General features: G+C 39.2%; 1 protein-coding gene across 1 annotated transcript in view; it reads left to right on the top strand.

Moving 5' to 3' along the window:
* The window catches only part of LOC126475487 (fatty acid synthase-like), a 412,274-nt gene that overhangs the window by 245,191 nt on the left and 149,687 nt on the right, over nucleotides 1–17,396 (top strand). Inside the window, exons 16-18 of the mRNA XM_050103394.1 lie at nucleotides 4,403–4,511; nucleotides 9,444–9,698; nucleotides 9,894–10,055. Coding sequence (XP_049959351.1) covers nucleotides 4,403–4,511; nucleotides 9,444–9,698; nucleotides 9,894–10,055 — 526 coding nt within the window. The remainder of the gene's footprint in view (nucleotides 1–4,402; nucleotides 4,512–9,443; nucleotides 9,699–9,893; nucleotides 10,056–17,396) is intronic.

The following is a 17,396-nucleotide window of genomic DNA, read 5'->3' as shown; positions in this document are numbered from 1 at the left end:
CGTGAAGGGCCCATACATTTGAAGGTGGAGATTTGTCGTGGCAGCAAAATCTGTTGCATACAACTGCATTCTTCAGAGACCAGAAGTGGCTACTGTGAAAATTCCTATGTGCTGGTGGAAAATGGCATGAAATTTGTGAGAACAACTACCCAATTCCATTACACAGTGAAAGGGAGAGACAGCAATTGCTGCAAATGTCACTGAATATTACCAAATACAGAGTACGCTCTGGCCACACCTAGAAGAGCAAATTCAAAAGATTGCCTTATTTTGAAACCAAGTGAAAAGAGAGGCAGATGATGTGATCTTGTTGTGTGGAAAGAGAACATTTTGTCGTTCATTTTTGGAATGTGGGAGTAAAAGATTAAGATTTTATTGAAGGACATGTGACCTCCTACATTACGAGCAATTGACAGTGCTGAACGATTGAACAGAATGCATCTGAGTTGGTGAGATAGATACAAATGCAGTAGGCAGAGTAAAGGATTCAGTAAGTAGGCCTGGCAACAGTAGACCAGTTAGTTCTGTCCCATGATCAGAGTAATGTGGCCCTCAGCTTTGTAACCTGTGAAACACCTTCACTGCAGAAGTCATGTTAGCCATTAATTTATTTAACTTAATGAGTAATTGCATTTGTAATTATGTCATATTTTTTATACATGATCTGTGTGAGTAAACTCTTTCGGAGGAAATATCTCTTCAGGTAGTTAGAGAAAACTCACAGATCTGACCTGCCATTCTTTTTTTTCCATTCATAATATGCATGTTTCCATCCCCATCACAATACATCACAAATTTTTGTTTGAACACATGTATGCCCATACCAGGAAATGATGATCATTTAAGGTGTCTGGCACCCAGCATATAATAAGCACATAATTGTTAGTTGCTTAAAAGTAGATGTACATGCTTATTGATCCATTTATAGGAAGCACATTTCAGTATCTATTATATGTCACATATGAAATTGAAGTATGGTGGTGTGCTGCAGCCAATAAATATAGTATTTGTCCGTCAGAAGAAGGCAGTTAGAATTCTGTGCAATCTCAGATGTAATGAGCCATGTAAGAGGATGTTCTAGAGTAAGAAATTACTTACATTACGATCTATATATATTCCTAAACGTATTCTACTAATTTTAAAACATGAGCAGTACAATAGTTTAAAGAAAGATAAACATATTTCTAACACATGGAGAGACTATAACTAACACCTAGCAAGGCATAACACAAAAGGTTCAGACAACAGCCCCTATCATATGGGTATCAACCTGTTTAACCAGCTTCCAAAGTACGTAAAAAGTTTAAATGGAATCCTCTTTGAAGGAGTACTTAATAATAGGTTTCTTTTAACAAAGAATTTCTCTCAAAGGAATAGACTATCTTCATCTGTAGCACATGATTTATAACTAATTGAGATATCTTGCCTCTCCAGTTTATACCTCTGTCCAGCCATGATCATCATCCACTCCCTCCTAACCAGATCCCCCCCATCATCTTCAAGTAATTCCATGACCTCATTCTCTTTTCCTAGATCCCTTCCAAATAGCATAAACCTCTCGATGGACTAAATTATACCCAGCCATAACCTTACATCAGACTCTGATTTTATCATCCTCACTCCAGACAAAAGATTCCCCACAGCTGTGATTAACTGCAGAGATAATCTGACAGAAGGTATCTGTCAGCTATCTGACTCTTCCTGCTACATTGTGACATCCCAGAAGTCCAGCATAACCTCCAATCCCTACACAAACTCATAGGTCCATCCCAGAATATCTCCCAGATCCTCCAAGAACACCTGCCTTTTCATGCTTCCCAAAACTCATAAACCTAACGATTGTGGATGCCCATTTTAACTGGTTGCTGGGCTCCCATTGAAATAATCTCAGCTCTTATTGAGCAGTGTCTCCATCCCATTGCCTTCAGCCTACCTTATCATATCAAAGATACTAATCACTTTCATCATCATCTTCTAACTATCTGGATCTGTACTTGTCATAACTACATTCATATCCATAACTACTTCTTGAGTGTAGGGATGACATACTAACAAAGCCATGGTACAGCCATGAGCATCCACCTAATGCCCTCCTATGGTGTCACGTTTATGGTCTGTTTGAAGGAAACCTGCAGGGTCACCCAAAATCTCAAACCACTTGTCTGCCATAGGTTTGTTGATGATATCTTCATGATTTGGATACAAGGTGAAGACGTTTTATCCTTATTCCCACAGAGCCTCAATATCATCTCATTTACCATCTGCTTCACTGGTCCTCCTCAACCTAGCCTGCTAAGTTCTCAGATGTTGACCTCCACCTCTCCAATGGAAACATAAACACTTCTGTCCGTATCAAATCTACTAACCATCAACACTACCTTAATTTTAAATGGTGTCATCCCTTCCATGCCAAAATGTCTCTCTGACATAGCCTGGCCACCCACTGATAGCACATCTGCAATGATGGGCAATTTATCAGTCAGTAAGTTCAAGGTAATTACTAAGGCCTTCACAGAGAGGCGTTACCCCAAAAACAGATTACCCATGCCATAGCCACATAAGCCCCTAATCCTCCAATGTTTCTAATGAATGAGGTGCATAAAGCAACACTCCTTCCATTACCCAATATCTCCATGGACTAGTGCACATAAATCATATTCTCTACAAGGCCTTCAACTACATATTGTGAAAATGAGGAATAGCCTACTAACCACCTTCCCAAGTCTAATTCCTGTGGCTTTACTATCCACACACCCAGTACATTTTAACTCCAGTCCTGTCACAGGCATAACCTATCTTATCAGAGGCAGGGCCACCTGTCCAAGCAGCCATGTTATGTATCAGCTTGGCTATAACTTGTATATAGCATTTTATTTGGACATGACCACTAACCAGCTGTCCACCTAAATGAATGGCTACAGCTGGGAGTTGTCCTCCCAACTCTAGCTTTTTTGAACAAAATGGATCAGAATTGTCATTGCTACCTTCTTTAATCCAGCCTCGGCTACCCCCCCCCCCCCCCCCCCCCCCCCCCCCCCTCCCCCCGCCCTCTCTCCCAGCCAAGTAGCAGTCCCACCCCATTATTGTAAGCCAGGGCAATGTATCTGTGCAGATTTATTTGTGTATATGGGTATTCTAACAGTATGTTATTCCATCCTGGACTTTCCATTATATGGATATTCTGTTAGATCTGAAAAAGGATTTATCAGAAAACTCAGCAATGTTCTGAGTCTTTTTTATGAACCTATTGGTGAGAACACCTTAACTTTATCTCTTTGCTATCTGAATACTTCTTTAAGAAAACTGAAGGGGGCTGTTTTTAGTATGTCATTTCGGCATTTCCTAGCTTGTCATATGAGAAGATGATGTTTGGTTGGCATTCAAAACTATCATCAAGGACTTCTGGGAAATACACGAGCCCAGAATTACGTCAAAATTGTTCAACAGCTCTTAGGGAGCTTTAAAAAGCTTGGCTGTAACATGAGTATCAAACTGCATTTCTTACATAGCCATCTTGCTAACTTTCCAGAAAATCTTGGTGCTGTTAGCGATGAACAGGGTGAGCGATTCCACCAAGATTTGAGGATCATGGAGGCAAGTTATCAAGGTTGATGGGATGTCAGTATGATGGCTGACTAGTGTTGGAGCATCAAACAAGAATGTCCCCAGATGGAACATTGTAGGAAAAGTTATAAGTGAAAATTTGTACCCTCATATCTTTGTTTTTATTATTTGTATAAACACAATGTAACTTTAAATATTATAATTATCTCTGAATGAATAATATATTCTAATATTCTACTACATTTGGTTAGTACCCTCTTTATTTTCCTTTGTATGCCCAATTTTAATGACTTTTAGGGTAAAGAGAGAGTATCCTGTAGTTTAAAAACTTGATGTGATAGAGAAAAACTGCTAACAGTTTTGAATTCAGAGGCCAAAAGTTAGTTAATAAAAGTCACAGATCTAGGACAACAAAATTGCTGTTCCCCAGTGTAATTGATCATAGTATGACATTATAAATTTGTTTTCAAACAACCGTACACAGCAGATCACTGAAATGACCCATTGTAATGTCATTACAAGCAGCTGATCTGGTGACAACATGGTGCCTTTGTACAAAACTCTCTTATTTGTGCCACAATGTATTGGCTCCAAGTGGCAGCAAAAATGACAAATATCTGTGGTACTGAATGCCCACAGTTGTTTCGGACTGGTTGGAAGGAAGGCAGGAAATATGGTCTGGCAGAAAAAAATAAAAACTGCACCCCCAGGAACATGTGCCTTCTGACGCAAAGAGATACTTTGTGTTGTTACCTTTACACCTTCTATTATTTATATTCCACTCAGTACTTACTATACCTATATTTACAATACAGTAATATTTTCCATATTTTCCCAGGTTCTCGCTTGGAAGACGTTGGCAGCACATAAAGGCTTCAAGTATGAAACTCTGCCAGTCATTTTTCACAACGTGCACTTTCAGAGGACAACTGTGTTTCCTTCCACTGGTACTTTTGACATTTTGTATGCAATACAATGTGTAATACTATACATTAAACTATAAACACAAAATGAATGTGTGATGTTCCTTTACAGATAAGCTATAAATATCATAATAATTCATCCTGGACAAGGATGTATCTCTTAAAAAAATAATGATAATCAAAAGATTGAATATCAGTTATTATAAGGGTGTTTTTAGTACATCTTAAGAAACCAGTATTGTATTAAATCAGTATTACTGAGAAGAAATGATTACAAAAACTAGAATCTTTTTACATATGTTTTCTGGCTCTGTAGTACATTGTCTGCAGTTCATATCCGTGTCATTCTCCATAGGAGCATGTTTGTTCATGTGCTGAATGAAACACCCTTCATCATTTTAATTCTTGACATTAATATCCATCCATACTTCTTTTCAAAACCAACATAATGAAAACATGCATCAGAGTAACAGTTAACAAATCTCATCTTAATAAACAACTCAACTGCTGAAGAACATGTGAACTTCAGAATGTAGTTGGCACACTTTACCTCTACTTATAACAAAGCTGTTTGTACAAGAACCATCTTGAAGAATAACATTTTAATTACATCAGCTTTCTGATTGAAACATAGATTTCAACAAAAGTATTCATTTTTGGAACTCATTATGTTAGTGTTACAAAAGGATAGTATTTGTTATTTACATTAATTTTAAATTATTGTATTGAAGGTTCTAGAAGTTGCAAGTTTCTGTTTACACACACACACACACACACACACACACACACACACCATGATAATTTCAGGAAAATTAGACGATTTATTCAAGAGCAAGAGCTTCACAAATTGGATAAGTCAATAACACATTGGTCCATCTCTGGTCCTTATGCAAGCAGTTATTCAGCTTGTTATTGGTTGACAGACTTTGCAGGTGTTCTGCTGAGGGATATCAAGCCATACTCTGTGAAGTTGATGTGGTAGATCATCAGAATCTCAAGATGGTTACAGACCCTGCCGATAATGCTCCAGTCATCTTCAGTTCTCAGTTGGGGAGAGATCCGGCAAGTTTGCTGACCAAATTATGGTTCTACAAGTATGGGAGACAAGCAGTAGAAACTCGCCACATGTGGGCAGGCATTATCTTGTTGAAAGGTAAGCCCAGGACGGCTTGTCATGGAGGGCAACAAAATGGGGCTGGGACATAGAATATTATTGACATATAGCTGTGCTATAAGGGCACCACAGATCACAACCAAAGGGATTCAGCTATGAAAAGAAATGGCTCCCCAGATATCACTTCTGGTTATTAGGCAGTATGGCAGGTGACAGTCAAGTTGGTTCCCACCGCTGTTTGGGGCATCTACAGACATGTCTTTGGCCTGAATATCACTGAATGGAGTAGAATTGTCTTCAGTGATGAGTCCCACTTTGAACAGAGCCCCAATGGTCAGTAAAGATGTGGCTGTAGAAGCATCAGACTGCTGATGGGTACCAACCACATTGTCACTTGCCTTTCTGTCTGACAGTCAGGAGTGATGGTCTGACATGCCATTTCATATCATAGCAGGACCCCTTTGGTTGTCATTTGTGGAACCCTTACAGTACAGCAGTACATCAGTGATGTTCTATGCCCCATTTTGTTGCCCTTCATGGCAAGCCATCCTTAGCTTACATTACAGTAAACTGATGCCCACTTGCAAATGGCAAGAGTATCTACTGCTTGTCTTCTTTCTTGCTAAACCCTACTTTGGCCAGAAAGATCACTGGACCTCTTCCCTGTTAAGACTGTTTGGAATTTTGATGATGCAAAATGCCAACTGGACAGAGTTCGGCACAATAACCCTCAGAAGGACATCCAACACCTCTGTCGATCAGTGCCAAGTGGAGTAACTGCTTGCATAAGGATTACATGTGTACCAACATGTTATTCACTTGCTCAATTAGTGATGCTCTTTCTCTTGAATAAATCATCTAATTTTTCTGAAATTGTAATCCTTTATTTGCCTGTACATACACATCACATCTACTGATGTAGGTCCTCTTAGGATAATTGCTTCATGGAGTGTTATTATTTTTTACCTTGTGTGAGTTTGTGTTTGTGTGTGTGTGTGTGTGTGTGTGTGTGTGTATTTATGCACTGTGGTGTCAAAAGTCTGGGATACCTCCTAGTTTCATGTCGGACCTCCTTTTGCCCGACGCAGTGCAGCAACTCGATATGGCATGGACTCGACAAGTCATTGGAAGTCCCCTGCAGAAATATCGAACTATGCTGCCTCTGTAGCCATCCAGAGTTGTGAAAGTGTTGCTATGCAGGATGTTGTGCACAAGCTGACCTCACAGTTATGCCCCATAAATGTTCAATAGGACTCAGGTCAGTCAATCTGGGTGGCCGAATTGTTTGTTCAAATTGTCCAAAATAGTCTTAAAACCAATTGTGGACAATTGTGGCCTGATGACATGACATCGTTGTTTGGGAACATGAAGTCCATGAATGTCTGCAGTAGGCCTTCAAGTAGCTGAACATAAGCATTTCTTGTCTGTGATCTGTTCAGTTGCACAAGAGGCCTGAGTTCATTCCATGTAAACAAACCCAAACCATTTTGGAGCCACCACTAGTTTGCACAGTGCCTTGTTGAAAACTCTGATCCATGGCTTCACGAGGTCTAAGCCACAACTGAACTTGGGACTCACCTGACCAGACCTTGGTTTTCCAGTAATCTAGGGTTCAATCAATAAGGCACAAGTCCAGGAGAGATGCTGCAGGTCATGTCGTGCTGCTAGCAAAGACACTCGTGTTGATCAGCTGCTGCAATAGCTTATTAACACCAAATTTCACTTTTTTTAAGTGAAGGCATTGTCCGTGGAGTGAGAGGTAATGCCTGAAGTTTGGTATTTTCGACACACTCATGATGCTGTGGATCTCAGGATGTTGAATTCCATTTTGGAGTATCCCATGTGTCTAGCTCCAACTACCATTCCACATTCAAAGTCTGTTAACTCCGATCGTGCGACTATAATCACATCAGAATACTTTTTACATGACTCAACTGAGCACAAATGACAGCTCAGCACTGACCTTTTTATACCTTGTGTATGCAATACTATTGCCATTTGTGGATGTGCGTATTGCTATCCCTTGACTTTTTCCACCTCTGTGTATATATATTGTCCTGTAGTCACATAGTTGGTTGACATTTAGTTATGGCACACATACTGTTTTTGTTTATGTCTTTTGTCCAACTTTTCATGTATTATAGTATGACTTCAGATACAGAAAACAGTGTTTCTGTGATGAAAACCTTCATTCACCATTTAATATAATGTGTCCCTTGATCATCTCATGGCTCTCATTTTCGACAGACACCAGCTTTTTAAATGTGTTTAGTATTGTTTATGAATTATTGATTGTATTATGGATTTAGTTCACCACACAGAGCGGTTGTGTCACCGACAGGCACAGTGAAAAAGAATGTTGGAAATATTTCAGTTTTCAGACCAAGTCCTTCTTCAGAAGTAAAAAACTCACACCAATTCATGCAAGAACAACTCACATTCACACATTGCCACTGCCACTGAGCACTAAGATTCAAAGGCAACTGTGTCTGATGCAAGCAGCAATGTGCCTGAGATGGGTAAGGGGGCTAAGGAAGGGGTGTGGGCGGGGAGGCTAATGCTGCCTGTAGGAGCATGCAAGGACATGGTGGAGAGAGAATAGGGCTGCTAGGTCCAGGATCATGTGGCTGTGCTGGGGGGGGGGGGGGGGGGGGGATGTAGAGAAGACGAAAAGTGCATTTCCAGCATAGAACATGTGCCTGGGTGTGGAGTAGAAGAAGGGAGGCAGCAGGCAGTGGATGAGAGAGATACTATTGAATGTTGAGTCAGGAGGGTTATGCAAATGAAGCATAAGTTGTTAGGAGAGATCCCACCTGCACATTTAAGGAATGCTAGCATTCATTGGGAGAATTCAGAATGCAGAGGCTATAAAGCAAACAATGTGAAGCACATCATCTTAGGTGGCATATTCAACAACTGGCTGGTCCAGGTATCTCTTGACCAAAACAGTTTGGTGGTGGCCATTCACACAGACAGACAGCTTATTTATTGTGATTGTCATGTAGAATATATCACTGTGGTTGCAGCTAAATTGGTAGATCACATTGCTGTTTTCACAGGTAGCCGTTCTTCTGATGAGGTGGGAAATGTCAGTGACAGAGATGGAGTAGGTCCTAGTGAGGTTGTATGGGATAGGTTTTGCATGTAGATCTGGTGCAGAGATACAAGCCATGGAGCAAGAGGTTGAGAGCAGGGTTGGAATAGGGACAGACAAGGATCTTGTGTAGGTTGGGTGGACGGTTGAATACCACTGTCAGAGGGGTTGAGGGGATAATGGGGAGGGTATTGCTCATCTCAGGTTACAACAAGAGGTAACCTGCCCCCATAGGCAGCATTAGCCTCTTCCACTGCTGTCCCTCGTCCTCTCCTCCCCACATCTCGTCCTTAACCTCACTACCCACCCCAGCTGGGTTGCTGCTTGCATCAGACACAGTCGGGCTTTAGTGCCCGGTGACAGTGACTGTGTACATGAGTTATTCTTGTGTGAATGTGTGTGAGTTTCCAACTTCTGAGTAAGTACTTTGTCTGAAAGATGAAACATTTCTAGCACTCTCTTTCTTTCTGCCTGTCTGTGATTTGATGCCTTCACTATCTGCTGAGTAGCAATCTATCCTTTCCATATTGTTGTGTTATTCTTTCCTGACTTTTCATGATTTTATAAGGATGTTCACTAACTTGAAGCAAATGTTGATAGCAGAACTGTAGATTGACTGTAAATGAATTTCATATTTGAATTTTATGGTAACTTTTTTAAACCAAACAATGAGGTACACAGATAAATTTTTCAGTAATGTTATCTGGAAATAATATAAAAAACTAAAACAATGCATATTTTGTTCCAGGGAAACTCACTTTCTTTGTTGAGATGATCTTTACAGAAGGACAATTCATTATTTGTGAAAGTGACCAAATAGTTGTGTCTGGTCAGATATTTGTCTGCCAGAAACCAGAGAAGGAATTTATTTGCCTGAATAAAGCTTCCCAGACTGGTAAACAAAGTACTGTGCCATTACTCAATAGCAAGGAAGCGTATTTGGATTTGCGTTTACATGGGTATCAATACACAGGAGTCTTTAAGGGAATGTTGGAAATAGATGGTATGAAAATTTATCTGAAATATTTGAAGTGTGTTTGTCATAAAACAGCATATAAGAACTTTCTTTAACTACATATGTATAAGCATTTTGATGAGAAATGTTATCTTACACTTTTTTTCTCTTCCGCAATAATTTTTCTCTCTTATTTTAAATCATAGTTGATACTTGGCAGATAACTAAACAAATTTTTTGCAGATAGTGGAGCCAAAGTTCATTTTACCAATAACTGGGTTGCTCTGATGGACTCCGTTCTGCAGGCAGCCTTGATGAAGAGTGCTTTCAGGTATTTCTCACATATCTGTTTTCCAACAAAACTGCAGAAGGTGATTATTGATCCACAGAAAGTTTGTCAGACAGGTTGGTATTCAAAGACTGTTAATATTTAGTCTCTTTTCTTTTGCTTTAATTTCTTTAAGTTTTTGAATTATTTGATCCAGAAGACTTCCATAGCATTTCCTAGTTTTGTCCTTTGCAAGAATAATTCTCTTTTCTTAAGAGGGAACACTAGTAATAATCTTCCTGGTGGATGAAATGGACTTTGCAAGTTTTGGTTCAGAGTCAGTGGCCTCTACTGACCTGCTTGATTGCCATTTCATTTTTTGTGTAAAGTAATTGAGCCTCATGTCATACACAATAACAAGTCAAATTATCAAATAACTTTAAACGACACTCCTATGTTGCTGAGAAATTTGTTTTTATTATAGCCTTCCACAAAGCTTTCTCATAATGAATTCATCATGTAAATCATTGAATTATCTATCAATGAAAATTATCAGTTTTTGAAAATGTAATGTAATTTTATAGATAAAAAATTTTTATCTGTTGAATTACATTATACAATATTATTTGTTCTGTTAAATGTATGGTATGAGCTATTCAAGACATTTAAATCACTCGGCACGCTAACGTATTGTGCACTTGAGTGATGTTTTCATCTTCTGTTTTAGGACTTTCTTCATGTGGGTCATTTCCAAGAGAAGCACAACTACATTTCTCATTCATTTATTCATTCATGTTCCATTAATCCATCAAGAAAGAAAACATTATGAAATGTGGAACAAATCAAAGTACATATTGTAGTTGCATAGGCTTCCATCGCCAGAGTCAGTTAATGCAGTAGTTTCCTTAGTACAGTGCCACATTATATTGTAAAATAACTATCACTGGATAACACTGATGCTTTGGTCAGTGTGTGGAGAAGTCTGCATTTGAAAACCAGAAGGTCAGTATCAACATGCACCCAAGAGCATTAACATTTGGATTAAATCTGGGAAGTTTGGTGGCAAGGGGTACAGTAAATTCATCCTGGCCGCAAGTAAAGTCCCGTCCACCAGAGGGGCGTGACGGGACGTGAGTTGTTGAGTTGTCCTAGGGTAGCTCAGTTGGTAGAGCACTTGCCTGTGAAAGGCAAAGGTCCCGAGTTCGAGTCTCAGTCCGGCGCACAGTTTTAATCTGCCAGGAAGTTTCATATCAGCGCACACTCCACTGCAGAGTGAAAACCTCATTCTGGAAACATCCCCAAGGCTGTGGCTAAGCCATGTCTCCGCAATATCCTTTCTTTCAGGAGCGCTAGTTCTGCAGGGTTCGCAGGAGAGCTTCTGTAAAATTTGGAAGGTAGGAGACGAGATACTGGCAGAAGTAAGGCTGTGAGGACGGGGCGTGAGTCGTGCTTGGGTAGATCAGTTGGTAGAGCACTTGCCCGCGAAAGGCAAAGGTCCTGTGTTCGAGTCTCGGTCCGGCACACAGTTTTAATGTGCCAGGAAGTTTTTGACATTATTCATGCTGATTGCGGTGTGACTGTGGAAATGATAGTTGATAAGGTTCAAGTTAGTACTGGTACAGTTCATAACATTATCTGTAACAAGCTGAAGTGCCACAAAACATGTGCAAGATGGGTCCCAAAGGAGTTGATGTGGCTGTGCAAGGAAACAAGGTTGAGAGTGTGCACAGAGCTAAAGGAACATTATGAAAGAGAAGGTGAGCACTTCCTCAGCAAAATTTTAACTTATGATGAAACATGGGTTCACTGATATGAGCCAGAATAAAAAAACAAAGCATGGAGTGGAAGCACACCAACTCACCTGCCAAGAAAAAAATTCAAAACCCAACCCTCAGCAGGAAAAGTCGTGTTGATGGTGTTTTCGGATGCTGAAGGCCCAGTTTTTTGTGATTATCTTGAAGGGCAGTGTACATTGAACAGACGATATTACTCAGATTTTCTTTTAAACAAGGTGAAGCCAATGATGAGAGAGAGATGTCATGGATCTCAGAGGAGAGGTGTGGTTTTCCAGCAAGATAATGCTCGTTTATAATATTGCTCAACTAACCTGAGAACCCATCGACAAAATGGGCTGGGAAGTACTGCCTAATCCCTTTTACAGTCCTGATTTAGCACCTAGTGATTTCCATATGTTTGGTGCTCTGAAGGAGGCATGACATGGGAAGAGGTTCCAGGAAAATGAGGACATGAAAAAGTTAGTGGGAAATTGGTTCAAACTTCAAGTTCAAGGGTTTTTTGCAGCCAGAATAAAACAGCTTGTAGCCCGTCAGAACAAGTGCATAAATGTTGAAGGGGATTATGTTGAAAAGTAGAAAAAGTATTGTTTTTTTTTTTTTAAATAAACACTTTTTTCTCAAGACCAATTTGCCTCTTTAATTATTGAATGACCATTGCACATTGAAGTGATAATGCATTATTATGAAGTGTGCTATTACTTTGTCCAGCATTACAAGTACTAATGTTTGATGTGATATGAAAGGTTTTAATTATAAATGAAAACTTTGGGTAGTGTTTGTTTATTATTATCATCCTCTAGCTCAAAGAAATACATATATTTGCTTCCTTTAGATGGGACTGCCATCAGTATTACCACCCTATTGTTGCTCAGAACTGATTATACACAGTGCCATCCTAACCTGTTTAGGATAACCATCACCTGTCACTCGCATCACTCTGCTAGAGCGGTTGTAGCTCAATTGAAAACTGCCACCCTCAGCTAAGGCACACACTTTCATAATGGTGGCTTGTGATATCATTCTTCTGCCATCAAGTAAAGCCATACATTTGAAACTGCATAAATAATAATTCAACATAAAAGTTATATCGAATTATTATTTATGCAGTTTCAAATTATACTGAAGTCAAATTTTAAGCATGATTCAATGGCTCAGAATAGAATTTGGACACTGCCACAGGTTGCACTTTCTCTTCAGACATAAATCATGCTTATAATATATTGATATCTTATACCAAGCTTCATGAGAATAGCTCATGAAAGCTGCCTCTCAGAAACTTATTACATCACCAAGAATAAGAGGTGGTTCTGACTTCCAACAAGTGTTAGTAATGTAGTGGATGATTTCAAAACATGAAACAAAAAGTAAAATCTTAAATGACATGATGGAAACTGATAAATTAAATATGAGGGTAATTCAATAAGTAATGCCCCAAATTTTTTTCTCAGAACATATTTATTGTTAAGAGTCAGAATTTGGTGACAATATACATCAACATGTCTTGCCCATGTCCTATTTTTCTATGTAGTCTCCATCACGTTCTATGGCTGTATGCCAACATCGTGGAAGAGCATGTATTCCCTGCTGGTAAAAGCTGTTGCCCTGTAGGCATAGCCATGTTTGCATTGCGTGACTGGCACTCTCATCATCTTCAAAGTGTGTTCCCCATAGAGAAGCTTTTAAGCAGCCCAAAGAGATGGAAGTCTTGAGGGTGCAAGGTCTGGACTGTAGGGTGGATGAGGCAATGATGTCCAGCCCAATTTGGCAATGTGTTTCTGGGTTCTCAGACTTGTGTGTGGGCGTGCATTTCATGTTGGAGCAAGATTTCTGCTGAATTCTTGTCCAATCGAACATATTGGAAACGGTTCTTGAGTTTATTCGAGTCTTCAAAAACGTCTCTGAATTGATGGTTGACCCTCTTGGCATCACATCCATGAGAATGACACCATCATAATCCCTGAAGGCTGTCACCTTGACTTTTCCAGCAGAAGAGGTTGTCTTGAATTTCTTCTTTTGTGGTGAATGAGAATGGTGCCACCCTGTGGACTGCTTTTTTATTTCAGGTACAAAATGGTGCACCCAGTCGTCCCCCATAATGATCTGTGACAGAGAGGCCTCTCCATCAGTCTCAAAATTCTCCAACAATTCAGATGAAATGATCTTTCTTTGAATCTTGTGGTCCGTTGTGAGCATTTGTGGAACCCATCATGAGCACCTCTTTGAATATTCGAGAGTCTCGATCATTGCAGATGCACTTCCAATGCTGACTGACAACCATAGAGCCAATTGTTGAGTTGTGATGTGCTGGTCGGCACAGATAATGGCATCCACATGATTCAGCACTGCACACAAACAGTTATGGATGTTCACCGTGGTTTCTTTTTCTGCACACAAGAATTCTGTAACAGCACACTGCTTGGAATGTGAGTCATATGTAGATGCAGATACCATTTTGACGCTGTACTAGGCTCTGCCATCTGCCTGAACAGTTCAAAACTTCACCGGTGCACAGGACAAATAACAAATGTGAAGCACCAACAAGGATGTTTGTCTATGTATATTAATGGTTTTTTAATAAATGTGGGGCATTACTTATTGAATGATGCTCATATAAGTAAAACAAGTGATGTAAAAGGCATAGATTATTTAAAGCAATTTTATGTTGAAGAGTGAAGTATATGTTACGTTACATCAGGAACAACTTCCATTGCACAAATATTTGGGTTACGAAAAGCAAAGAACTTTCAGTTTGAAGCAGTCAGTTAGATATAGATCAAGTGCTTTCTATAGAATTGTATAACAAACTATCTGTGGTTTAGTGATCCATTTTTTGTAACTGGTCCAAGACATTCTAAGACAGGCTACAGGATATGAGGCAGCCTCTGACATATATATGCTTGTTACAGGAACACATTTCATTGCTGAAACTTGACTGGCTGGCAGTCGCAAAAGCCTACTTTGCTTCTCTCTCATGGAATAACAAACACTGACCAGCTTTTTTTTCTTTCTTAATGTAACAAAACTAAAGTAAGGAGGTCGAGGCCCAAACCACACATAAGAGTGGTAGTGTTAGGTGAAGCAGCTTACATTACCCTCAAAAGACAAAACAGAACAGAAATTGGATTAGCCAAATGCAGGGCAATTGATGACTACATTTAAAAATCTTATAATAAATGTAAATTTCCTTGTAGTACCATTAATGCAAAATTAAGTAGAAGAAGAAAGTGTGAAAAAGCTACAAATGAAGTTAATATTACTCCTACTATTAACATGTCTTCTGCTAATGATGCAAAGGCCATTTTACTGCCTCCCGGTAAAACCAGATGCTAACTCTACTTATTTTTATCTGTTTCTACAAAAATTTGTACCTGGAAAGCAGTATGAGTACATTATTCATTAAATCATTGCCAAAACTGAGCTGTTTGAAGTTTGAAGACATTTCTGGTCAGTCAAACTTTGAAATTAAAAACATAAAGAAGGTCAGAGCACATCCTCTTAGTGGAAATGGAAATGAAGTTCCATGCTTATTGACAGAGTGTAGAGGAACAATGAGGGAGACCTGCACTGCCATACTAGGCAAGGTCCTAATGGAAGTGGTTTGCTGTTGCCTTCCTCCGACTGTAATGGGGTTGAATGATGATGATGAAGACGACACAACGCCACCCAGTTATCTCGGGGCAGGTGAAAATCCCCCATGCTCAGGAAACAAGGATGCTACAGCAAGACCATGAGCTGCAGACACATTCTCTTAGTACATTGTACAGTTGTACCTTAGTTATTTTAATTTTCCAAAATGTCTAGAAAGACAATGGTCATTCCAATACACAAAAAGGAGGACAAGTCTTGCACTAATAATTATTGTACAGTTTTTTTGGTTACAGTATTTTCTAAAATAATTGAATGTTGCATACAATAGCTAACATGTCTGCATTTGTCAGATAATAATATCTCAATGGAGTCTCAGTACGATTTCAGGCCCCAACTGTCAGCAATCAAAGCTGTTGGAAACATTATTTCTTTTGAGTGAACCTGTTTTGAATCAAAAGTATCTGCAGAAGCCACTCTAGTTGATCTGAGTAAGACATATGGTTCAGAAAAACCAAAAAATATTCCTGGAAAACTGTGGTGTTATGCCATCTGAAGTCTCCCTCACTGAATCCTACCACAGTAACAGAAAAAAAATGTTAATCACTTTTGAATACATCGTGGGAGCAGACAGTGATCAATTTTATTACTAATACTTACTATTAAAATCAGTCTTGATTACAAATTTATTTGTTCTGGTAACCAGTTTTGACCACACCTGTGGTCATCTTCAGACCTACAAGTCAAATACAAAGTCTGATCAGAGGGCTACATACATTAAAGAAAATTATATAAAATTACAAAGTTAAAAAACGATGAATTACCAAAGTGCTGTACGAGCAGGAGCCTCCTTCTGGTGGTAAATCACTGCTAGATAGAGCAGTGCGCATCTTACTTATGTACTGGAGGCTCCGCCCAGTTTTGACAGAATGATGTCAGCACTAACCAATGGGTTAAAAGTCAAATAACAATGAAAAATTCTGTAATTAAAAGAACAATGACAAGAATGAAAAATAAAAATACATGGAACTTAGCTGGTTGAACAGCTATTGTCAGATAAAATACGTAAAAATATTAAACATATGAGATAAATAAAAATTGTTTCGACAATACAGGGGTTGCCCTCTCTGGGCTGTTGGGGAACCATTTAGAAGCTTCTGGTTGCCATGGTAAGTATAGATGGCATTCCAAAGACATGGCAGCAGGCTACTCTGCAATGAGGTTGTTGTAATATCGATAGGCAAATACTGTCACATCAGACAACATACCACGAACAGCAGTGTGTTCTTAAACCTAAAATTTAAAACTTTTGCTATCTTCTACTGCCATACCAAACTGGTCAACAAGGGATTAAATCGCAGCCTTAGACCCACTTAGCAATTTTACATAGGACTAGAATTTTCTACGATTCTCTGGCAGATCTTTTGCTAAGGAGTGATAGTGGTTGATGTATGCTTTGCATACAGATCTTTTCACAGAAGCATGAATTTCTACCAATCTTTGCTTGTCATCACTTGTGTATTCTCTTTTGAACCAAGAGTGCAACAGCCTCTGCTCCCTCAGCATTTTCCAAATTTCATTATTAAAACCATGGCTGGTCTTTCCATCCTTTATCCACTTATTAGGCACACAGCTCTCCAGACAATGATTTACAGTCTGCTTAAACTTTTCACTTAGTTCCTCTATGTCTGTCTTAGTGGAACTAAGTGATGGTTTGAATTTGCACTGTCTTTTCACTTGTATTTTGTATTGCAATGCAATTATGTTCTGATCACTACATATACCAGATTTACGCTCTTTGATTTGGTTTCTCTGTTTCTGACCATTATGTAATCAATTTGGTAGCATCCTGTACCCCACAGTTTTATCCATGTATAACTTATTTGTGGATGGTTCTGAAATAATGTATTTGTGATCATCAGTTTGTTTTCCATGCAGAAATTGAAAGGTCTTTTTCCTATTTGATTTGTGTTTTCTAATCTATGCCTTCCTGTCACTTCAGCTTCTTGCATGTCTCCTACCACAGCATTCCAGCATCAACAGTAATAAGATTCTCTCTTTCCTACACATATGGTGGAACTTTCTTAAGTTGTTTGT

The sequence above is a fragment of the Schistocerca serialis genome, chromosome 4, assembly GCF_023864345.2.
Source record: "Schistocerca serialis cubense isolate TAMUIC-IGC-003099 chromosome 4, iqSchSeri2.2, whole genome shotgun sequence".
NCBI lineage: Eukaryota > Metazoa > Arthropoda > Insecta > Orthoptera > Acrididae > Schistocerca > Schistocerca serialis.
The sequence above is the reverse complement of the archived record's forward strand: the minus strand, read 5'-3'. Positions and strand labels throughout refer to the sequence as shown.